This window comes from Anguilla anguilla, chromosome 1, assembly GCF_013347855.1.
Source record: "Anguilla anguilla isolate fAngAng1 chromosome 1, fAngAng1.pri, whole genome shotgun sequence".
Lineage (NCBI taxonomy): Eukaryota > Metazoa > Chordata > Actinopteri > Anguilliformes > Anguillidae > Anguilla > Anguilla anguilla.
In genome coordinates, this window is record NC_049201.1 from 69960908 (window position 1) to 69984516 (window position 23609).

At 47.1% G+C, this 23609-nt stretch overlaps 3 protein-coding genes across 4 annotated transcripts in view; 2 read left to right on the forward strand and 1 right to left on the reverse strand.

Annotated features, from left to right (window-relative positions):
- Positions 1-7276, reverse strand: part of LOC118236528 (histone-lysine N-methyltransferase ASH1L-like) — a 42229-nt gene extending 34953 nt beyond the window's left edge. Inside the window, exons 1-2 of the mRNA XM_035434988.1 lie at positions 5964-7276; positions 688-1486 (exon numbers count right to left, since the gene is read on the reverse strand). Of these exons, the coding sequence (XP_035290879.1) occupies positions 688-1299 (612 nt within the window). The 5' untranslated portion in view covers positions 1300-1486; positions 5964-7276. The remainder of the gene's footprint in view (positions 1-687; positions 1487-5963) is intronic.
- A 2656-nt stretch (positions 7277-9932) lies between these two features.
- dap3 (death associated protein 3) lies at positions 9933-16485 on the forward strand. Its single transcript, XM_035404369.1, has 14 exons — positions 9933-10239; positions 10641-10682; positions 11244-11366; positions 12220-12321; positions 12437-12545; positions 12866-12958; positions 13679-13809; positions 14047-14127; positions 14881-14961; positions 14993-15073; positions 15177-15236; positions 15553-15642; positions 16070-16187; positions 16278-16485. Exons 2-14 carry the CDS (start codon positions 10644-10646, stop codon positions 16361-16363), a joined length of 1194 nt encoding a protein of 397 aa, XP_035260260.1. The 5' UTR covers positions 9933-10239; positions 10641-10643; the 3' UTR covers positions 16364-16485.
- Positions 16486-17135: 650 nt separating this feature from the next.
- Positions 17136-22344, forward strand: gba (glucosidase, beta, acid). 2 transcript variants are annotated; one of them, XM_035388722.1, is made up of 11 exons: positions 17136-17292; positions 17501-17566; positions 17799-17990; positions 18443-18589; positions 19004-19137; positions 19476-19648; positions 19791-20028; positions 20185-20409; positions 21175-21338; positions 21587-21703; positions 21818-22344. In XM_035388722.1, the coding sequence occupies exons 2-11, from the start codon at positions 17506-17508 to the stop codon at positions 21921-21923; spliced, it is 1557 nt and encodes a 518-aa protein (XP_035244613.1). In that variant the 5' UTR covers positions 17136-17292; positions 17501-17505; the 3' UTR covers positions 21924-22344. The 2 variants fall into 2 exon arrangements, with proteins under 2 accessions (XP_035244613.1, XP_035244697.1); XM_035388806.1 differs by having other exon boundaries at positions 17148-17292; positions 17477-17566.
- The last annotated feature ends 1265 nt before the right edge of the window (positions 22345-23609 follow it).

Below are 23609 nucleotides of genomic sequence, written 5' to 3' on the forward strand. Positions count from 1 at the left end.
CTATTGCGTTCCCTTGCTGTCTGGCAGCTATTTATTAGGATATGTGATAATGTAGCCCCATTCGTCAATGACAGATTAGTGAATGAGAGGCCCACAGACAGACCAGGCGACTTCTCCACACGGCCACTCAATGGCATTATCAGGGTCAGAGAGAGGACAGCGGAAGGGAAATGGGGGAGGGGGTGGGGCGACAGAGAGAGAGGAGGAGAGGACACAGTGACACAGAAACAGAGGAGAGAGGGAGGGGGAGAAGGGGCGAGGGAGGCAGGGGCGAGGCGGGGAGAGAGAGAGAGAGAGAGGAAGAGAGAAAGGAAGAGAGAGAGTGCGAACAGCACGTGCTGGTGATGACATGGACGATGACATGCAGAGAGGGAAAAAAACAAAGGTGAAAAGAGCAATAAATACAGAGGAGAAATGGGCAGAAAGGCAGAGAGGGGTAAAAATAGAAAGGCAGGGAGAGAGAGGAGCGCTGCCATTGGTGGCTATAAATTGCTACCGAGAGAGAGAGACCCAGAGGCGAGACGCCTCCTGCTTGGCCCTCCATTGTGAGCTCGCTGGACGGCCATTCTGCACCTCCAGCACAATCTGCGACAGGGCCGCAGCGAGCGGCAGGGCCTGCAGGCCCGAGATGGATCAGGCTCTCATGAGCTCAGACACCCGTGGAGCAGCGGAGGAGGCTCTGCTTACCCTTTTCCCTGGCACGCTCCCAGCGACAGGCGTGGCCAGGGCAGGAGGAGCAGGAGGAGTTGGAGGTGGAGGTGGAGGTGGAGGTGGAGGAGGAGGAGGAAGAGGAGCAGGCGGAGCAGCTGGCAGGGATGAGGAGGTTGGCGGGGGCGGGTTTGGGCCGGGGTTCAGAGCTGGGCTCCTCTCCCTGTCTCTGTCCTTGTCGTGCGAGGGGCTGTGGGCGTGGTTACCCCCCGCCCCCCCGGCGGCGGCCCCGCCCCCACGGCTGCCCCGCCCGCCGCCCCGCCCCTGCCTGACGGAGGTGCGGATGGCCGGCCGGCACACGTAGTTCTCCAGGATCTTGGGCGGCTTCTTCATGCGCTTGGCCTGCAGGCCGATCTTCAGCTTGACGCTGCCCTCCGAGAAGGTCGTCTCGGTGACCGAGAACTGCTGCTGCTGCTCCCCCCCGGCGCCGCCCCCTCCGCCGGGGGCCTCCGCCGCGCCTCCTTCTCTCTCCTTCTCCCGTTTCTCCTCCTCATTCTTCCCACCCGCGCCCTCCTTCTCCGACTCCCCGGGAGGAGCGGCGGGGGGGAGGGGGGGTGGCGTGGGTGGCCCCCCCTGCGTTCTCTGATCCATCAGAGATGTGGGGGGGGTGGGGTGTGGGGCGGGGGGCGCAGTTTTTAGGGTAAGCTGAAGGGCTGGGGGGAAGGGGACCAGGGAAAGGGGGAGGGGGACTGGGGGGCAGTCAGGAAGGTGATCCCGCTGGAGTGGCTGTCCGTCTGTCCTGCCTCAGCTGACCAGTCTTCTGTCTCCGTCTCTCCAGCTTCAGCGGTGAGCGATGGGAGGAGGAGAGAAGATGGAGGGAACACAAAGGGAAGCAGAATGTTAGACCAGCCTCCCTCATTTTTAAAATAAAACTGTATGACTGCGCAAAAACGCAAGCCCGATACAATAACATGACTTCAGCAGCTGTTAAAGCACTGGGAGTTCTTTTTTCACTCTATAAAGCCAGCACAAAACTAGCGTGAACTACAGCTAGCTACTAAACAGTAAAATGCTCAACGTTCAGTGTTAAATCAACTCTTACAGAGTACATATTGTCCCAGCTAGACTTATACAGCATGTACTCAGAGTTGAATCAACACTGGTCATTTTACTGTGTAGTGCCTCAGCATAAACAGGACCATGAAAATGCAGTGCTTTATCCAACCTGAAAAGACAATGACGGACACAACAGCCGTTCCACAAATGCGATCAGCGGGACAGAGACGCGCTCCGCACTCACAGAGCTGCTGTGCTGAGCGCTGAAGCCTCTGCAGCACGGCCGCGCAGAGACAGAGGGGCGCTATAAACCCGACAGCGCGGTGAGCGGCGAGCGCACAGTGCGCCAGAGCCTTACTCCGGGTCCTGAGAGACGGCCAGTGAGACGCATCGCGCGCTCCTAAAGACCGCCGGGCAGTTCGGAGCGGGCCGTCCTGCCGGGTGCTTTTCGACGCGGCGAAGCCGTTCGGAGACGATTCGGCAGGGCGACCTCAGCGCGCGGGGTCCTCGGGGGGGGGGGGGGGGCGTTTAGGAGCCGCCCGCCCCGCCGTGCTCGCAGAGCTGCCCGGGCCGGGACGCGCACCGGGGGGGGCGGGAGCAGAAGGCTGTTAGCGTCCGCGGCGCGGCTCCGTCTGATTAACGGCGGCCGAACGGAACTCTGGGATCTCTCTCCGCGTGCCCCACGCCTACTTTTCTCTGCTCGCCACGATCACTCACTCACTCCCTCCCTCTCTACCTCTCTCTCTCTGCCACCCCTCCCTCAAAAATACCATGCGCCCATCCCACTACTCTCTCCCTCTCTTTCACTCCATCCATCTCTTCCCCCCCCCCCACCACATACACGCTCTCTCTCTCCTTCCCTTCAGAACTGTTTCTGCTGATCTCCCTTTCTTTGGCTCCCTGTTGCCCCTCTCTCTCTCTCTCTCTCTCTCTCTCTCTCTCTCTCTCTCTCTCTCTCTCTCTCTCTCTCTCTCTCTCTCTCTCTCTCTCTCTCTCTCTCTCTCTCTCTCTCTCTCTCTCTCTCTCTCTCTCTCTCTCTCTCTCTCTCTCTCTCTCTCTCTCTCTCTCTCTCTCTCTCTCTCTCTCTCTCTCTCTCCCTCTCTCTCTCCTCTCTCTCTCTCTCTCTCTCTCTCTCTCTCTCTCTCTCTCTCTCTCTCTCTCTCTCTCTCTCTCTCTCTCTCTCTCTCTCTCTCTCTCTCTCTCTCTCTCTCTCTCTCTCTCTCTCTCTCTCTCTCTCTCTCTGGAAGCCACCCTGAAGAGTCAAACTGAAGCCACTGTGGCCCTGCTTATGTAAACCACATTTTCCTTCCCCCTCTCCTCCTCGCTCCAGCCCCGTATTTGATCCCTTCCTCTCTGTCCCGTCCGCAGAGGCGCATTAGCAACCCAAATCCCGACTGAAGGGCTCGAGCCTCCGGGAAGGCGGGGCAGAGAACCTCCGAATTCCTGAAAAGTCAAACGAGCTTCTCGCCGGCCCAGGAGCGAACTGGCATTAACGTGACATTACGACGGTAACACGAACCGACAATAACATTCGCTCACAACGGTAATGCTTCGCATAACTCTCCCTCCCTCCCTCTCTCTCCGTCTCTCTCTCTCTCTCTTCTCTCGCTCACACTACTCTCTCGGCTGACCACGACACTGCCAAAATAAACACCCTCTCCTCTCTCGCAGTCGCTCTCCCTTTCTCACAAAGCACGCCCTCTCCGTCCCTCATTCTTTCCCCCTCTCCTGAGACACGTTTCTCCCTCTCTCTTCGTTCATCCGTCTCTCCACGCGTTCTCGCTCTCTCGCTCCCAGGGCCTGTGTATCCTGAAGTTGACTCTTTTTTCGACAGCCCTCTCTGGTTTAGTGCCCGTCCTCCCGGGGGGTTCCTCCTCCCGACGGCTCCCGCTCTGTCTGTCAGGACCGCGCGGACAGACGGACGTTCCCGTGAGCTCAGCGCGGCCGCGGCGCAAACGCGCGGGCAGCGGCCGAGAAGAGCGACGCGCGGATAACACGCTTACACTGACCTGCCAAGGAGGAGGCCCTGGTTTTTAGGGATTCGTAAACTGCTAAATCATTTGTGTGTCTGTTTCCCCCGTGACAAAAAAAATGCTCTTCATGCTGCACTCTGTGCTGGAGCCTCTGCCAGGGCGTGCACTGTGGCAGCTCGAATGACTAGCACACCTGTCGATTGACGTGCTGATTGACAGGTAAAAAGACACGGTGACAGACCATCAATGGGTCGACGGACCGCGAGACGAGATTACCCGAGCGAACACCTGTGGCGCTGACGAGGGACAGAGAGGAAGACCTGGCTGATCGATGCACTGACAGCCCTGATGGCTGATGTGCTCTCCTAACAGACAGACTGATACTTCACAGACAAGCAGCTCTCTGGCCACACTCTGCCGACTCTACCCCTAATACCAGGAGCGAGAAACGGGAACACAGCCCAGGACCAGGGACAGCCACGGGCACGCGACTTACAAGCAGCGAGGAGGAGAAGGACATAAATAAACACAGGTGCATGCAATCCAAAAAAAAAAGCAGCGGGGACAGGAAGGAACAATCAGCGACAGAAACTGTCCAAAACCGCAGTACAAAGAGCTATAATTAACAGGACCATCAGGAAAGCTGACAGAGCCCAAAATCCCATGAGCAGGCTGACTTAGTCAGTGGCCAAGCAACACAAACAGAGAGAGAAAGAGAAAGAGAGAGAGGAGGGAGGGAGAGAGAGAGAGAAAGAGAAAGAGAGAGAGGGAGCGAGAGAGAGAGGAGTGCACAGATGCTAGAGAGAGAAAGAATCCGGCGCAGTGAGGAAATAGTAAACAAGCAACGTAGCACCCCCTCCTCTCCCGCTGCCTCCTCCCCTGCACACATACTGATAAATTCACCTACGCCACTAAACCCCTCACAAGTGCTCCGAACTGAGCAGAGCCGAGCTCGCATTAATCGCCGGCAGTTACCGTACAGCACAGCCACGAACAGATGTTGGAACGTCTTGCTTGTATCATCATTCAAATTTATGTCCATGCTGTTGCTGTTACCACTGTTTTTAAAAACTGAATTTCAAACACTTTTTAGACACAAATACTACTACTATAATCTTCATACCAACCACGCAGTTGATGCTAGCACCTCAGAGTAAGACGGCTGTTGTCCTCAGTGTAAATTATCATTAAAGATTTTATCACTACTAGTTACTAGTGTCACCGCCCAATTCCTTATAAAAGCGTTATAAACCTTTACTACTACTACCGCTTTACTACCTGACAGTACATGCCAAATAAAGGTCTTTACCACTATTACATCATTTGTGCAATTTAAGTAAAATACATACCTTACTCTTACTTACTCATTCCTTTACGTTGTCACGTAAACTGTACGCGTAGTGAACCATGCAGAAGTAAGGTTATTTAAGGTGCATCTTGTTTTGTGGTGTTATCTACGTGTTTTAGCACGTGTCCGTATAAAACACTAAAACCATATGCAAATAATTTCTGAGGCGCAAAAAATCTGATCCGTAAGGAAACACACAAAAAAAATAAAATAAAGTAAGCTACGCCAAACCCTCTTGCCTCTGGTACTGCTGTTAGGTCAAAAGCGTGGTCGTATAATAACTGTATACACAATGCACCACCCATAGTCCGGTTTTGGTTTACGACCGCAGTTGTAGGCTACCACAGAATATTGACAACGTCAGACTTGCTTCTCAACTTACTTGCTTAATTGCTATAAATGGGCGGTTGCGACAAACAGATTGATTTAGTTCATCGTGATTTGAAGAGAACATTATGATGTGGCAAAAAATCATGGAAGACGACGAGATATCTGACATTGCTACTTTCATACCGTACTCTACCGTTTTCGTGCAATTATTATGACGTTTCATCCCTTACCAATATTTATTTGTGAATTAATTTCTGAAACAACAATATAAATGCACTACCATATAAAGTCAAATGTAACTAGCCCATTCTCGAACAGATAAGTCCAAGAGAACCCTGGATAAAACAAAACGTAAACATTAAAACATGGTCTCCGTTTCTTCTCATCCCTGCCACATGTCGTAATGTGTATTTGTTTTGGAGGGAACACAGGTCCTAGTATCTTACACAACTGACTATATCCATGTATATGGATATGCCTGCAACAACTGAAATAGCCAACTCTGCAACAAAGAATAAAACAATTTGACAGTAGAACTAGCTAATACGATAAGATAAAATCATTAGGAAATGATAGGTTATGAAATTGGGATGTAGCTGGCCACTCACCAAGGTGCGAGTCCAAAGACGGTGTTCACATCATTTGGATTGAAATCCACCCTCCTTGCGAATTAACATAGTGAAGTCTGTATTTTATGTCCCGTCAATTTTCGCAGATTCAAAACGTCAAAATCAACAAAACAGTCTCAATCCGAGAAAGCAATAAACTCCGATGTTTGCGGATATGGAAAAAAGAATAGAGCTATTAATGCGTATGGATTATGACAGCAAACGAGCTATTTTATACCATTTATAATAAAAAGGTAACCTATCATATTCATAAAGACAACTAGCTGGCTACCCCCACAACCTTGACATAGAATACGACCACCGTTAGACCTCGGGGTAGTGAAGGGTTCGGCCACGCACACATTCCAAAAAACGTCGTCGAAACAGAAAAATACAGATAGGCATTCCCTTAAAAAAGCAGGTCCGTAGACAACGTGAAATATGTTAAATATGGTTTTATCGTCACAAAAAAACAATTATTAAAACAAAAAATCAAGTCGTTATAATTGTCTTAAGGCGCAGATACAATATAACACGGTGTGCGCTCCTGTGCGCTCACTTGATAGCTAGCTGCAATTCATTGAGTGATTTGCCAGAATAGCAACCTAGCTATATCGTTGATGTTTATTTTGTATCGTTCGCGGCAAGCTCGCAGAGTACACTGTATCAATTTATCTTGCTAGCGTAGTTGGCTTGCTACGTAAGTTTACTATGTGAGTCTATGTGTGTCGGTCTATACCGATTCGTATATTAGCTAGCTAGGTGGTTAGCAAGTGGTACCGTGCGATTGCATTTTGTTATTTTATAGCTCGCTGCAACTGCTAGCTAGCTTGCTAGCTACAATATATTTATGTGTGGAATAGCTAATGTGTGTGCAGCTCACAAACAATTCGGTCACACAAAATATACTGTTAATTTTATAATAGCTGTTAACGGTTTCGGTTTTCTTGATGGTTTAAAATAGTAATAATAATAATGACGATAATAATAATAATAAAAATATAACAATATTAAAAACACGAAGTGACAACAAAATGGCGGCGACGTCGTTGAATCAACTGAGTTCCGAAATGGATCTCTCCTTGCTTTCTCTGTCTCCTTCTGCCTTTTTTTCTCTCGCAGCGGTCGGTGTCCTTGTATCTCCCCCTTCGCAAAACACCCTCTCTTGCTTTCTTTATCGGAGCCGAGCCGAGCTGAGTCGGGTCGGACTGGGCCTCATTCACAAAACCGGGCCTCCATGTCAGTTGAGCCCGTATCAATTCTGTCAGTAAAACACGGGCATTCTCACAGAAACACGGAGGGAGGGAGAGAGGGGGAGGAGGAGAGGCGAGGGAGGGAGGGAGGGAGAAGGGGAGATACAGTATGGGTCTTTTCTCGTTCGTTCCTTCCGTTTTACATTTACTTACTGTTTTTTATATTTATTATTCATGTTCTCCTATTGAATCACGTGCAGAGTACACATTCTGTTATTAAGGAATGAGCTATGTCTGCATCTCAACTGACAAAGAGAGAAGTTAATTGAACTCGCCTAATCTGTGATAAATTGATTTAGCTAATTGGCATCCCATCAATTGCACACTACGCAACTACGCACCTATTTAGGGTCATGTTTCTGTAAAAATGTAGTACGTTGGGAGCTGTGATTTGGGTCCTTAAAATATAGCCTACCAAGAAACCGCGTAATATTTGTGTTTTCATTGGTTGTTATACGGTGGGATCTACGTTTTCATTGGTGTACAGTGTAGTAGTGCCGGGAAATTCGTACAGTATGGAATGCTCAGCGCATGTGTTCCCATTTGAGGCGCAAAAATCTAATCCATAACAACACTTAATTTAATACATTTTCAGTTGATTATGTTACGATCAGTTAGAGTGAATGAGAACTGATAGGCAATGTATCACAAGCAGCTGGGTCATTCAACGCGGGTGTCTGCTATGAAGGAAGAGCATAATGTTCAATGCAGGAGATTATATTGGCACAGTTGTGTGGTCTACGATTTCCACAGAGCAGAGAAGCTCAAGACCTGTTTGATAGTATAAAGCATGAATATTTATTGTCATTATATATTTCCCATGAACATTCCCATCCAAAGTGATGTCAGTCTGCCATGTGTACATGAATATAAGATATAAGTGAATATAATGTTAAATCGTGACTGGGTTTTATTATTGTGATACACAGATATTGAGATAACCTGGATGTGACACATTTGGCAGTTTAGGGGATGATTCTATGGCCAGATCAATATTATTCATGATTTAGCTGTAATCCACATAACTGCTGTATTTTGTTTTTATCCATGGACCTCTCCTATTAAGCCAGTGTATAATATTTAGTTATGCATAAGTACTTAAAGAAAAGTAAGGAAAACGAAGGAAAAGTGTAAACTATTGTTATCAGTTATATAGGCTATTGTAGGATTGTCGGATAAATTGAGTTCTATGTCAACTGCCATTTTTCAATGTCAGGAATAATAAGAATGGTTTTATAATGATGGATAGTGCAAAACAACCCCTCATGGTATCAGTACAGGTGTTCTTTGTGGGGAGTGAGCTGTGTTTTAGTTCAGTCTGGGCAAGCAAGGTTGACCTCCTCCTCTACTCCTGGATTCCTCCTAAGATTTCTTCCTACTGGGGAGTTTTTTATTGCAATTTAAAAGTATTTTTTCTTCCCACTGTGGAGTTTTTTTTTTTTCCTTTTACCTCAATTGCTCACTTTTGGGGGATGCAGGCTTGGTTTTTTGCCCAATTGCCCATTCCATTTTCTCTGCAAAATGTCTTTGTGACAATGTCCCTGTAAAAAACACTGTACAAGTCAAATTTAATTGAATACCTTGCAATGAGCATACTTATATTAGTATGCCTTGGCAAGAGCTTAATTCCTCTGATACAGATATTATGTTTTCCACAACAGCGAATCATTTTAGTATTATTATCCTGTGGTTTGAGAATATATTATGCAGTTTGAGGACTGGATACTGGATAATATGGGACAATTGTTAAAAATTGACCAAGTTGCCAAGTATAAAAAACATGCCATAGATTATAAAGCAATACTATATGTAAAAAGTGTCATACAGAAATTATGTTTTGAGTCTCCTGGAGAATTGTATCCAGCTAAAACACAGTATCCAGAATCTAATCCTGGCCATCCCAGTGCTGCCTGCAGCACAAGACATTTGGCAATAGTGGCATCTGGGGAGGATGGTTTTTAGTTAGCAGAGTATACCCATGTCATTGCAAGAACAGGCGTCACTCCGCACCTGCAGCTTCATGCACCAGCAGGAGAGTGAGTCTACACCAGGGATCTGCTACCCAGGTCCTGGAGAGCCACAGACTCTGCTGGTTTTTGTTGTTACTCTGCACTTAATTAATCCATCAGAACTGTTGATTGCAGTTAACTCACTGCTTACTTGTGTCTGAGTTGGGTGCTGATTTTAAGATGAAAACAAAAACCGGCAGCGCTTGTGGCTCTCCGGGACCAGGGTTGCAGACCCCTGTGGCGATGGCACACTTCAGCATGATGGACCACACAGGCAAAAGAAGCAGATTCAGCAAAGGACGCCTATGCTGGTCTGTGCTCAACCAAATTTAGCAGGAGATTGTGAGGATGATTTAATGGTGGATGGGAAGGGTCTGGGCTTCCAAAAAGTCCAGGGAATAAATGACGTTCCCTCAACAGGTGGCAAGGACCCCCCATAAATTCCTATGATGAAATAGCATAATCAACAAGGAAGGGACACAATATTATTTGATAATATGAATTTTTTTATTATCATGGTTTGGAATTCCGAAATGAAGATACATTGTTTCCGATTCTGTAGTGTTTCGATAAGACAAGTCAAGATGCGGGATTTGAGGAAACAGCAAAGCTACAAATGTGAGGACCAATAAAAAGGCACGTCCTTACGCAGTTCCTAAACCAGTCAAACAAATACAGATCATATCCAGGGCTCACATTGGTCACATTCTCCCAGTGGGATTTACCAGCAGCACTGTGCGGTGGGTTGTGCTAACTGCATGTTGCTAACGCAGCTGTCTGACTTCAACGTCCTACCTCACGTTGCCCCAAACAAAAATGGCGACGTCCTTACTACAAATGCTGTGACAGACTGAACGAAGAAACTAGGTTATATCATTTGACATGTAATCTACTGGCTGGTTACGTCTTCTGATTGCCGTATTCACTCAGACCACACGTTTGGACAAGATTTAAGTTGGAGACTAGCGTCTGCGCATTTCCTTCACATCGTCTTAATTAACGGAACAGTTTTTGGTTAGTATGTCTTGGAGCTAGCTCGTTATTCTCACGTGTCGTAGAATGTCATAATTGATCAATAAGGACAGAAAGGCAATATGATTTGCTGAATAAGACTTGTTGTAGCTAACTAGCTACCTGTCTTGCTGTACATCCCTGTCTAAGGAAGTGTGTGACTATTATCTAGCTACATTATCTGCTTCTTGGTCAAGTTAGACTCACTAGCTAGGATAGCTAACGTTATTATCGCAGTAAACATTGCTATAGCTGGTAACGTGTAAGTTAAGTCATGGAATAATTCGGTCCACTGTAACGCAGTGTTCAGCATAGCTCGTTATTGAAAACTGATGTTGTACTAATAATTCCACTGACTAACTAGCTCGCCATTAATGTTTACTGTCATGTTCACTGTGTTCCAGATCATGGCTCTGCACCGGCTGTCTTTACGACTCCGACAGACTGTAAGTTCAAAGCAACTTCTCGCGTTTCACTGTTACCGTTTTCACTGTTACTGTTTTATGTGCCTTACATGGATCGTTAAAATAAGAGAGGAGCTACGTGGCTTGTTTGACAAATGACCGGGACACCAGGGTTAATGTCCCCACAAGTCTAACGCGTTTTGTAATGATTAGGGTTGCCTCTCCTTTACTAGTTGTGTTGCAGGTTTGACTCGCTTATATAGTTGAAAGGTTAGCGATCAGGTTGGACATAGCTATATGAATCCAAAATCTCTGTCCATTGTCATTTTCAAGAGAGAATGTGGGCCCTCTTGACCCAGTGACACATTTTCATTTCTAAAGCAATTACAGGAAAACCTCTTGCTGTATCTCTAGTCTTTTTTACTTGATATTCCTGTCATTACAATCCTTGCTCTATTTATCTGCAGATATTTACTCTGCCTTACCATTGTTTTTAATTTGGGAAGATTGATTTAAGTTATGTTTTGGCATAGAGCTGTGGCTGATATACCTGAAATTTGAATTCCTGTATCTGTCTCACCCCAATTAATATGAAACCAACAGGTGACTCAGACGCGTTCCCTTCATGGCAGTGGGTGGGGCCAGCAGCTGGGGTCAGCGGCAGTGGAACCAGAACCTCCGGTCAGAAGTGAACATGCATTCTTCAGAACCGCTGAGGGGGATCCAGTGAGTTCCAAGGAATTTAAAACTCATCAACTGTCACTCTAATTTGAAAACAACATTTTTAAACATTCTGTTTATGAAACCATTTGAAAAATGACTCATCAATTAACAGTGGAAACCAGACTGACAGTATTTAAGGCTGTGTTCTTGTCACTTCTGAATAGCCTGCATCTGCACAGTCTATGTCCAACATAAATTTCAGCTTGCAGCAGAAACATCTGCGTCAGTGTGTTTGGTGAACCGCTACCGATTTTGATTGGCTCACTACTATACAATTCTATCAAGTTTATAATGCTACTACACACAACATGAACACACTGTCAATGCTTCAAAGCAGTCACTGACATATTTTTAACAGTGCCACCTGTATATTTTACTCAAGAGGGTGATATGTGAACCTTCATAAGGTGTTCATCATTCATAATTGAATAGTAACAACATGGCCACTTTCATAATTGAACAATGGCAACGTCATCATCTAAAAGTGAGTGGTAACAGCATCACATTGCCATCATTGGGTGGTGCTAGAAGGATGACGTGTCCTATGTTTGCTTCACTGTGTCACTGCTCTGTCATTTAATCTCATCTGCTGCTCTGTGGATGGGTCTTCCTTCATGCACCCCCTGGAATGTCTGCAGTGTCTGTGTTGATACTGCATCCAGGAAGCGATGACCTTTGTTGTCAGTTCTGAGTTCATGGTTATCCCCACTCAGAATGGATAAACACGTGGATCCGTGTGACTGGAATGCTCATCATCCTTTCGGCTGCAGTCTGTGTCTCTGTCTGGTGCATTCTTTTTCCTCCCTCTCTTCTCTGTCCTTCGCCCATCATTTCTCCGCTTTTTTTTTGTGTTCAGGCTCATCATTCTGAGCACCATTTGGGTCAGCACTACACCCTTCCCCCAGCCACCATGCGGTCCCTGTTCCCCCATGGTCTGCCCCCTCGGTTCCAGCTGCAGGTAAGCGGGTTGGGGGACAGGGGGAAGGGGAGGGGTTAGAGGCTGTACGTGGGCGTGTCTCACCGGCACGCGCTTGTGTCCGTCAGACCTTCCCCTTCCTGCGTCTGTGTTCCAGGTGAAGACGTTCAACGAGTGCAGCGTGATGGTGCGCGAGCCGGCCGTGGAGATCATCTCGCACTTGAAGAGAGCGGACTACAGCAAGCCCGCCATCCGCTACCTACTCTGTATCCTCTGGTCTCTGCGCACGTCTGTACACACACACACACACACACACAGCACTGTCCTCAGTGCACCGATTCCACCTCCACATATTCTTAAATGCAGGGACCTTGCTAAGTAACCTATACAAGCAGCTGTAGATATGCGAGGCTCACATACAAGTGTTTGTTTACGTAGCTACTAAAGTAGTTTTCTGTGCTGAAGTAGTTGTCCTTTTAGTGCATCAATGTGTAATCTCTATATACATTCAGTTTTTTTTGTTTTAGTTTGTTTTTTAATCTAATATTGGGCTGTTTAGCCATGTTGACCTTGACTGCTTATGTAGATGGAGAAAGAGGCTCTGGAAAGACGATGTCGCTGTGTCATGCAATGCACTACTGCTACAATCAAGGCTGGATGATACTGCACATACCTGATGGTGAATACTGTCTTTAAGACTTTTACTGGTATACCTTTTGTCAATAATGGACTTGTAAGACCCCCAAACAAGCTATTTCAGCCGTGCACTATAGAGGACACTATCGCCCCTCCACACTGATGTCTCCATAACCCCTTTTCTAATGTGTGGTGTGTGTAGTGACTAGTGTGATCTAGAATCTGAACATGCGCATTCCAAAGAAAAAAGATCCAAAGGTAAAAAGAGACATATTTATTACTCTTTGTTCAAACACAGAATAGATCAGTGCTAGGCCAACACAGCAATGTAATATGTGGCTACAGTGTGTAGCTACAGTATGCTGCTACAGTATGAGGCTACAGTGTGAGCCTACAATATGCGGCGGAAAACCTTTTTGCTCCCTCGGCCTCACTTTCCGCTTCGTAGTACCTGGCTTCCAATATCAAGGTAACACACCCAGGTACCACATGCATCACCAGAAGCCAAAGGTAAGTATATTAAATGCATATAGGCACACAAAATAATAACTTTTTCATAATATGTAGACCACATAGTGCATCCTTAACCACCCAATATAAAATAAAATATTTCTAATAAAATAAATGCCAGTATTTTCTTATTAATGTTTTTGCATAAACATACATTTTCAGAAACGGCTCCAACAGTGTGTGCCGAATCCTTCCGGTCACCACTATTGGAATAAGACGTTTCTGTCTGTCCTCCATCTTGCTTCTCTTTCAGCTCACCTGTGGGTGAAGAACTGCAGTGAACTCCACCCTTCTGCCTTCCACTCCTCCCGGTATGACCAGCCAATCCAGGCCGTCCAATGGCTGAGGAACTTCCGGGTCACAAACGAGCATTTCCTGTCCAAGGTATTCATGTATGGATGGATGATATACTGATGGAAATGGATGGAGAGCTTCATGGATGGATGGATGGATGCATGAAAGGCTGATGGAAATGCATGGAGAGCTTGATTGATGGATGGATGGATGGATGGATGACAGGCTGATGGAAATGGATGGAGAGCTTGATGGATGGATGGATGGATGCATGCATGCATGGACGGGCTTTCGTGTTGGTTGATGAATCATTGTGAAATTGCCCAGATAAAGACGACCAGGCGCTACATGTGGACTAAGAGGGAGAGCACTGAGGAGGGACAGCCACTGAAGGAGATAGTAGAGCATGTGAGTCTTTCTCTCTCCTCTCTGTTGCTCCTCCTTCCATTACCATCTCACTTACTCCGCTGTATTACTCTGATTTGGATGCTGCCTCTTCTCAGCCCCTTCCCCAGACGCTTATTTACTGTTTTTTTATGATCTACAAATATGAGGAAAATGTATTGCCTTTAACCCAGAGGTGCACAACTGAAGCTCTTGGAGGGCTGTTGCATGCCCTGGTTTTTATTTCAACCAAATAGTCTGGCTCGGTTTTCTGAACAGCTGCATGCAACGGCTCTGGATCGCTCCAATGTCAGACTGCAGCAAAATGTTTTCACCAAGGACGTGTGCAGTCTGCAGCTGTAGCTTATGATTTGATCAAAAATGTCACATCTAATAAATGACTGGGCTACCCGAATAAGAACAGAAGTTGGCTTGGAATCCTGAAAACAGTTCAGCAGTCCTTGCGCACCCTTGATTTCACCCTTACCCTTCCTTTTTATTCCACGTACTCTACTTCTCTGTGCTTCATTCCCTTTGAAGAGTGGGTTCTTTGGAATGCTTTGTCAGTGTTCTAGAAGTCTGTTACCAGTGGTGATTGTTACATCAGCATTAGAATGTTCAGTTAAGAACATCCTAATCACATATTTGTGATCTTACACCTCGGAAGGGTTAACACACCGCAGTGTCCAGTTGAGTGCGTGCTGCATGAATGGTGGCCAATCTTGTGCCGTCCTGTCAGCGATCGTGTTGCACTCAGAGCTGTTCTCCCCTGTGCAGGGCTTGTCCCGGGTGAAGAGCAGCTGTGACGTGGTGGGGGCACTGCTGAGGGAGCTACGGCTGCAGGCGGGGGGGCCGGAGGTGGGGGGGGGCGGAGGAGGAGGGGCGGAAGCGCTTTCGGGTGGCGGTGGCCGTGGACGGGACGAACGCACTCTGGGGGAGGACTACCCTGAAGAAGGAGGACAAAACTATGGTGACCCCTTTCATTCCCCCCCGCTCTTTGTTTCATGATCCATCAGTGTGTAGGAGTACTCCTCTTTTTTTTACCTTCTGCTCTCCCTCTCGCTCCCTAACAGATTGCTCCTGAGGAGCTGACTCTGGTTCACAACCTGAGGAAAATGCTGAGGAATGACTGGGTGAGAATGGGCGTGTTTTAAATCCACGGAATCAGCTGAATATTTAAATACTCCTTGCAAAACATCAGGAACTTAGTGTCAGCTCTTATCCTTGCGTTAGAAACGTTTAAAAACCATCAAAAGTCCATACGTTTAAAGAGTAATCCTGTTCTGCACGGACCCCCCATCAGTTTTTGCAGTTATGCATTTTGGAATTTGGAACTTCTTTTAATATTTGGAGGTATTTGACATTATTGTATGTGGTACTTGGCATATGGGCGGGTTGTGTAAAAATGACAGATGCTTTTTCTCGTTTCTCCGATGTTCTTCCCTGCAGTGTGGGGGTGCCATTATCACCGCACTGTCCCAGACAGGCTCTCTGTTCAAACCCACCTCTGCCTACCTGCCCCAGGAGCTGCTCGGAGAGGTCAGGCTCATTCCCGTAAAACTACTGACTCGCAGTACCGTTTAGAATTAACATTGATTTCAAATGTTATTTTGCTTTCGCCTAAATTTTGCCTCGTGTTTCTGGCAGTTGCACCTGCTCCTTTCCTACTTTTTGAAAGTGAGGCCAAAGAGAGAGAAAATTGAATCGGACATAAATTAAACACTGTGTGTGTCTGGAATGGAATTTCCTTCTTATGTAGCGCAAGGACACACACTTTGTAGATGGAGATTTAAAATTTAGCCGCATAGGTACTCAGTGGCATTTACAGCGAGGATCAGGCAAGCTGCTTCATTACATTTCAACGCTAATAGTAATTCAGCTGAATGGAGTGAACTTCTTTCTGTTTTTTTTTTGCCAACCACAGTGCTGTGATGTCACTCATTTCCTGTGTCCCATCTTTTGTCAGGAGGGCTTTGTCAGCTTGGAACCCTTTCTGCCCGTTCCAGTGCCGGTGTACGGTGAGAAGGAGTTTGAGAGCTGCTATCAGTACTACATTGACCGCAACTGGTTGCAGCATCCGCAAAGTGAGCTCCTTTGCACGTGAGCGTGGCATTTTACACGTTGCTGGTTCACAAAAGAGCCTTGCTTACCCCTTTGTGCATTGCCATCTGCAGGCCGCACCGAAGAGGGAAAGAAGGAGATTATCTTCCTCAGCAACAGGAACCCTGCTGTGCTGGAGAGACTGTGTGCATCGCTCTGAAGGCAAAATTACACGCGCGTCTTCCCAAGCTGTTTTACTTAACCCACATACATATTGTGTTACACTTTGTTCTATGAAGTGCTCCATGGAATGTTTTTGATAATAAAATGCTGTTAAAGACACGACTGAAGTACTGTCTTCACCCTGTAGCACCATTTGTTCCGATATGGGAGGAATATTCTCTCCAGAATTTTGTTTGATTTGGAAATGTTGGGGGGGGGGGGGGGGGATCCAGTCATTCAAACAAATGACTAGAATGATTAACTGAACAATCGGCGCTGCTTAAGTCAATTATGTGCAGTATGGCTTGGCATTGCACATTGTAAAATGATGTGATACAAATGACTGGGTTGCCATAATGAGACTAGGATATACTGTATATTCACTTAATCGCATTCTGGGTGAAAGTATATTGGTGGCAATATTGCATAATGATTATTTACAAAACCAGTCATAGGTTTGATTCCCAAGTGGGGCACTGTTATTGTACCCTTGACTAAGGATAGTGATAGAATAGGTTGTTATGTTCACCATTTAGTATTTTAAGGCATGTTTTTGAGCATACAACAATATTCGATGTGAATTTTTAGCACAAATTGCGTTTTGAAAGCGGTTTCCGACTGTAAAGTCGCAAAATATACTAATCAAGAGCAATGGCAACGGGGAATGTGCTTCACTGCCGACATCCAGCGGAAGATTTATATAATTGCATCCTGAAGAAAAAAACATAATATCACATGACGAGGATGACATCACCACGCCCCCTCCAGTATAGCAGGTGTCATATGATCGCTGACTTAGCCCAAACACGCCGCGAAACCCGGATATTGGAGCGATGTTATTTGATACTAGCTTGTTGCGGACATGCGTTTAATAGAGCTTGTTTTCCGAACGTAAATGAAAATAGGAAAATATTTCTGAAACGCAAGGTATGTCGAAATTTACAACAAAGTGCATCCGCTAAATTGTTTTGGTATTCGTCGTGTGCAAACCTTTTTCACATTAGTCCCTGAAGAAATGTGCTACTCAGTGCCTAAGTTGATAAAAATGCGCTGCTATTCGGAATGAATATGTCAGTGTCTATGTGCATAGCAACATTCTTATTCAAAGCAGCACCCTTTCTCTGTCTCTCTGCAGACATTATGACGCAGCCACGCTTAGTCCTCTTCGTTATGCTCGCGGTAGCGAGTACACCTTCCAGAGGTCAGTCTGTCAGTCAAAGCAGTCCGTTTCAGTTCGTGCGCACTGCTTTGATAATATTCGTGTGCGTGACCAAGTGCTATGGTTTTTGTTCTTCTCCGTCTGTCTACTGTGCGCAGTTTCACTAATGTAAGAGATGCCTCATACATCACTGTTTCCATGCGCTCTCAAATAGTATACCAGTCTTCGTCCTTATGCATTTATTTGCTGTCTCATCATGTTGTGTGCGGTACAGGCAACAATGAATGCGTGGCTCGGAACTTCGGCCGTGACTCCGTGGTGTGCGAATGTAACGCCACTCACTGTGATAGTCCCGGCTCCATCCAGCTGCAACCACCGGGGCAGTATCTGTCATTCCTCACCACCCAGACGGGCAAGCGAATGGAGAGGAGCCAGGGCCAGGTTCAGAACAGCAGCACTGGGGCTGGTGAGCGGGGCTGCTCTTGAACTGGGCTTTTATTGTGTGATTATATTTGCAGGGCTGTCAATCTGATATTACAGCTGTGCAAGTATATTATACATATTTTGTATTACAAACACATCTAGTGGTATACATTGAACACTTCAAATTAAATAAAGCCTTCTTAAGGAAGTCGCAACATGACAGGGATGATTTGTCCAAATTAAATAACCTTGATTATTAAATTGACATCCTATATTAAGGATGCTGTGTAGAATTTTGTCTTTCAGTTCTGGCAATAAGGGAAAAAATATGATAATTTAGTTGTTTTTTTCCTTCTCATTATTCACAGCAGCCTGTCATTCTACTTATGCTGGATGAATGTTGGGGAGCGGTCCCAGGCAGTTATTACTCTTCATGTAGATGTTTCTGGATGGTTCATAGAGTGTGTGTCTCGTCTTTCTTTTCTGTTCTTTTAGCTCTTAGGCTCAGTATAGTTTTCGTTCAGAAGTACCAGAGGATTAAGGGCTTTGGGGGTGCTATGACAGATTCAGCGGCCATGAACATCCTGACGCTATCCCCAGGAGCTCAGGACAAGCTTCTGAGGCAGTACTTCTCCGTGGAAGGTGAGGGGACAGGGAGCGGGAGGGGGTGATGGGAGTCTGTGTGTATTGGGGTCAACTTTTGGGTCAAACCTCATAGTGACTTGAGTGGATTTCACAGTCCAGAGAAATTGTGTCACTGTTACCTGCAGTATTACAGGTCTGTACAACATGTATGATACAACCTCAACTGCAATAACTCACGGATGCAGAAGCTAGACAAAAAGTCTTTTTATTGTTGAATATGATTTTGTTATATGGCACACCAATCCAATTTTTCCTCCAAAAATAGTTTCACACCTGACTTGTGAAGGAAATTTTCTTTATGTGAATTCAGCATTAAAGAGGAGTGCTAACCTTAATCAGATACTGCCATACGGTTTACAACTCTAAAAATGTGACCTTTGAATGGCAAACAGCCTTTTCTCTCTCACTCAGGTATAGAGTACAGTGTGGTGCGTGTGCCCATGGCTAGCTGCGACTTCTCCACTCGTCAGTACACCTATGCTGACACGCCTGGAGATTACCAGCTGGACAAGTTCACCCTGGCCCCTGAAGACATACACATGAAGGTGGGTTCAGGACTGAAAAGGCCATGCTGGCCATGTTAAAGGATCTCAGCTTGTTTTCACAGTACAAGCATAAAAAAACAACTTTTCCCCATTCTACTAGAACTTACAACATTTATAAAATTTTACACTTAAACCAGCAGTGATGACACACGGCACATTTGGCCTCTTGCTGCTCATGCCCATTTCCAGCCTGATCTCACTCTCTGCCCCTCTGCTCGTCAAATATAGCTATGATTTTCCGGTGATATTATCATATTCCTACCTCTTGATTTCTCCTCGCCGTTTCTCACTGTCTCTCTCTCTGTTTCTGGTCTCCCTACCCATAACCCCCCTCTCAGATCCCTCTGATCCAGCGCGCACAAGCCCTCTCCCCAAGGCCCCTGTCCCTGCTGGCCAGTGCCTGGAGCGCCCCCGCCTGGATGAAGACCAACGGTGCACTCATTGGCAAGGGCACCCTGAAGGGTCAACCAGGAGGCAAGGAGTACAAGACCTGGGCTAAATACTATGTCAGGTAAACTGTGAGAACCCAACTCTACTGTGCTGCTCTATTCATATTGACTCAAACCCTATTCAGAACACAGGACACAGCTCTGCATTCCAGACCAGGGTGGACTATATTACCTTATTATACAATGCCATTTCCTCACTCTTAGATTCTTGGACGAGTACAGGAAGTACAACCTGACCTTTTGGGCTATGACGACAGGGAACGAGCCGACGGCTGGGCAGTTAACCAATTACAGCTTCCAGGCGCTGGGCTTTACCCCAGAGACGCAACGGGATTGGGTGTCCATGGATTTAGGACCCGCCCTCACCCAATCCCAGCACAAGCGCACTCAACTGCTTATTCTTGACGACCAGAGGCTGCTGCTGCCGCACTGGGCGAAAGTGGTGAGTGGGAGGAAGGGAGGAAGAGAGGTGGGGAGTGAGAGACCGATAAACTGGCCTGAAAAATGTTGAGAGAGAGAGAGAGAGAGTGCATGGAAGTGGAGAGAGAGAACTGCACTCCCTCTTCTGGCTGTGGACTGACTGGTTTTCCCCTCTTAGGTGCTGAGTGATGTCCACGCTGCCCGCTACATCCACGGCATCGCGGTTCACTGGTACATGGACCACATCACCCCGGCCAAGTTGTCCCTGTCCACCACGCACCACCTCTACCCAGAATACTACCTCTTTGGCACCGAGGCGTGTGCGGGCTGGAAGCCCTACGACAGGGGGGTGCGGCTGGGCAGCTGGGACAGGGCTGAGGATTACGCCCATGACATCATCGAGGTCAGCGCCACTCCACGCCAACGTCAGCCTTGTTAGTCCGTGCAAGCCGGAGGAAACTAGGGTCTCAGAAAGATGAGGGTCCTTACAGGAAGCTCAAGCTTGATTACATTGTCTATTTTTTTTAATATATATTTTTTGGGCTTTTTCAGCTTTATTTTGATAAAACAGTGTAGAGAGACAGGAAGAATTAGGAGGAGAGAGAGGGAGAGATGTGCGACAAAGTTTGGCGGTTGGGTTCGAACCGCCGACGTTGAGCATGTGGATAGCGCTCCATGGGCTGCGCCGCTAGAGGCCCCTACATTGTCTATTGTCACCCATTTCAGTAAGCTTTTAGATGCTTTAGGTGCTGTCAACTCACCTTGTGAACCAGGGGTGACTCCTTAAGACCTGTGGAACTGGTGATTTATATTCATCCGAATGATGGGCAATAGTTTCACACAGAACTCTTACACAGAACCTTAGTACAGTTATAAGAAACAATGGCCTGCATTCATTATACACAAAGAGTCCATTATTCTACTAAAAAATATGAAGCAATTATAAATGGGCTTAAGCAAATATGTCATTTGTCTCTCCGTATTATGCCCTGAGGGAGATGCAAGCTATAACCTGTGTGTTCTCACGCCTGTGCATTCCTGCCAAAACGAAGGCAGTGCCAGACTCCCGGAGTGTGGAACATTCTTATGCGAGGCGGAACGGCCCCGGTACGTTTGGCGTGCGCACTAGAACCGGTTCCACGCCACAGAACCTCTGCTTTGCCTCCAGGACCTTAACCACTACGTGGCGGGCTGGACCGACTGGAACTTGGCCCTGGACCTGGGCGGGGGGCCGAACTGGGTGAAGAACTTCGTGGACAGCCCGATCATCGTGGACGGGACCCGGGACGTGTTCTACAAGCAGCCGACCTTCTACAGCATGGCCCACTTCAGGTGAGGGGCCGTCTGGGGCGGGGCTGTCCGGCTGTGCCGCATGTGATTGGTCGCCTTGAATTACCTGGCCAATCCCTCCGTAACTTTATTGCGCACGCTATTACCGGCCGACCAAATGTTATGCCTAACTTGCCAGGGCAAATTATAGTCTGTGGTCATGTTGCTTTTCTGCATAGTCACTTTTGGTGTTGTTTGCGTGACTTGGAGGTCTGACCCGTTACTAATGACGCATTACTACTCTCCTTCAGTAAATTTCTGAGGGAGGGGTCCCAGCGTGTGGGCGTGTCCTACAGCGTGGACTCTGATTTAGAGACCACTGCCTTCCACAGGCCAGATGGATCCAGAGTGCTGATTGTCCTTAACAGGTGAGAGAGAAAGCAGGTTTAAGCACTGCCACGGCCATATTTGAATGTTCCGTAATTCAAGTGTACGTGTTAAGAGGTTGTGAGTGTAAACGGCTGTGTGTAAATGTGTTGCAGGTCTGGTAAGGCCGTGCAGTTTGAGGTGTGGGACTCGACTGTGGGCTACATTCCCTCCGTCTCTCCGGCACACTCCATTCTCACACTCATCTGGGCTGCGCCCTAGCACACATTTCTACCATCACACACACACTCGCATACACACTCACGTACACACACACACACACGTACACGCACGCACGCAAGCACGCACACACACATGAACATGCACATACACACACGTGCACGTGTCAACCATCATTCACCCCTGGAACTGACTGAAAGATGACCACCCAATGGCTGAACCTCTAATGAGCAATACCTGCAGCATTAATAAAATGGCTTGATTCCAGTGGCCTTGCCACCGATGCCTTGCACTGAAATCGATTTCAGTCTCCCAGCATGCTCTTTGATTCACTGTTGAAATATTGATGAGCAGGCTTGTGTGACATTTCATTTAATGTGATGTAATGAAGTTATGTAAATAATGTATAATTTTCTAAAAGCGTTTGACCTCATGCAAATTTCAATAAATTATATAATACTAGCAAAATGCCCATTCATTATTTGTAATTCTGTCATGTGCATGCTCTTACAGTGAGTGGACCAGTCATTACAAGAGTAGGCTGAAGCCTATGGCTTAGTTCAGTTGAGGGCTGTGACTAGCTTGCTATGAGCAGGAGCCAGGAACAGCAGGACACAACTGACTGAATTCCACATGGCTAGGGTTAGTCACATGACTTCCTGCTGCGTGAGCTCCAGGTGCTCAGCCAGGCCCTGCCAGCTCTATTTCAGTACCCTGGCTGCGCTCAGTACATGCGGATATACAGCTTGTGCACGTTCTGCAGCGCTGTCCCAGGTGAGCTGCTGATTGGTCGCCCGCAGATTCAGGTCGGTGATCTAGCCTCAGCGCCGGTGAAATTAACGCAGGGCTGCCAGGCTTGTGCTGTGATTAACAACATGGCTGTTGGCTCCTCGGCGAGGGTAGTGGAGGAGTGCACGTGCCTCTGAAGCAATGCTCCCTGTGTGGGTGGTGAGGCAGCGCTGTGTCTGCATAGCACAAGTAAAAATGGAAAACAAAATGAATAAAAACCTTATCAATATCAGTTAATTGGCAGTTTTGGTCCAGACCGAGTCTGAAACATTCTGCCCAGGGGTGCAGTAGCAGAATAACAAGAGCGCACTGCAGCCCTGATTCTGGGCTTAACGGCCCATTCTGTGGGGCGTGGCGCACGCAGCGTGCACGCTGGAGGTCTCAGCGTTTTAGGACGGACCCGATGCCTGTGGGCTCGGTCCTGGGAATGCTACTCCTGAGCGCTGAGGCGTGGCGCCTTAGCTCGGTTTCCCCAGCTAAAACCCAGCTGTCTGGCGCTAGCTCTCTGGCGCTAGCCGCCCTTCAGATTTGTGTGGCCTGTAGTGTGGGAGGCGGCTGAGTGGATGGTAGGGCTTGATAATGAGCTTCAGCTGCAGCTCTCTTTAAAGGGGTGCAGGTGCTATGGCAGCGACTCTAAATTTGGGGAGAGATCATGCGGGGGAGAAAAGCTCTTAAAAAGAAAAAATCCAGCTGTATAAATGGGCTACAGAAAGCATGTGCACTTCTTAAAAGGCTGTTCATTGCTGTACATGCTGCTTTGGAGTCGCCTGAAGAGCACGTTAACCCACAAACCCTTTGATGCAACGACAGCACTTAAGACGGCAGGTTGTGAGAAACTTCTGTAAGTTTCCATAAATATCCTTCATTGCACACAAAAGCAGCCTTGGCCAATTGAAATCAAACTAAAACTGAATTAATGGAAAAAGTCTCCTGAAAGTG

Coding starts and splice junctions, on each gene's coding strand:
- dap3 (XM_035404369.1), top strand. CDS start 10,644: ATGGCTCTGCACCGGCTGTCTTTACGACTCCGACAGACT. Junction 12,959..13,678: donor GATACTGCACATACCTGATG/GTGAATACTGTC, acceptor CTTCTCTTTCAG/CTCACCTGTGGGTGAAGAAC. Junction 14,962..14,992: donor TGCAGGCGGGGGGGCCGGAG/GTGGGGGGGGGC, acceptor GAGGGGCGGAAG/CGCTTTCGGGTGGCGGTGGC.
- gba (XM_035388722.1), top strand. CDS start 17,506: ATGACGCAGCCACGCTTAGTCCTCTTCGTTATGCTCGCGGTAGCGAGT. Junction 17,567..17,798: donor AGCGAGTACACCTTCCAGAG/GTCAGTCTGTCA, acceptor TGTGCGGTACAG/GCAACAATGAATGCGTGGCT. Junction 20,029..20,184: donor TGCCGCACTGGGCGAAAGTG/GTGAGTGGGAGG, acceptor TTCCCCTCTTAG/GTGCTGAGTGATGTCCACGC.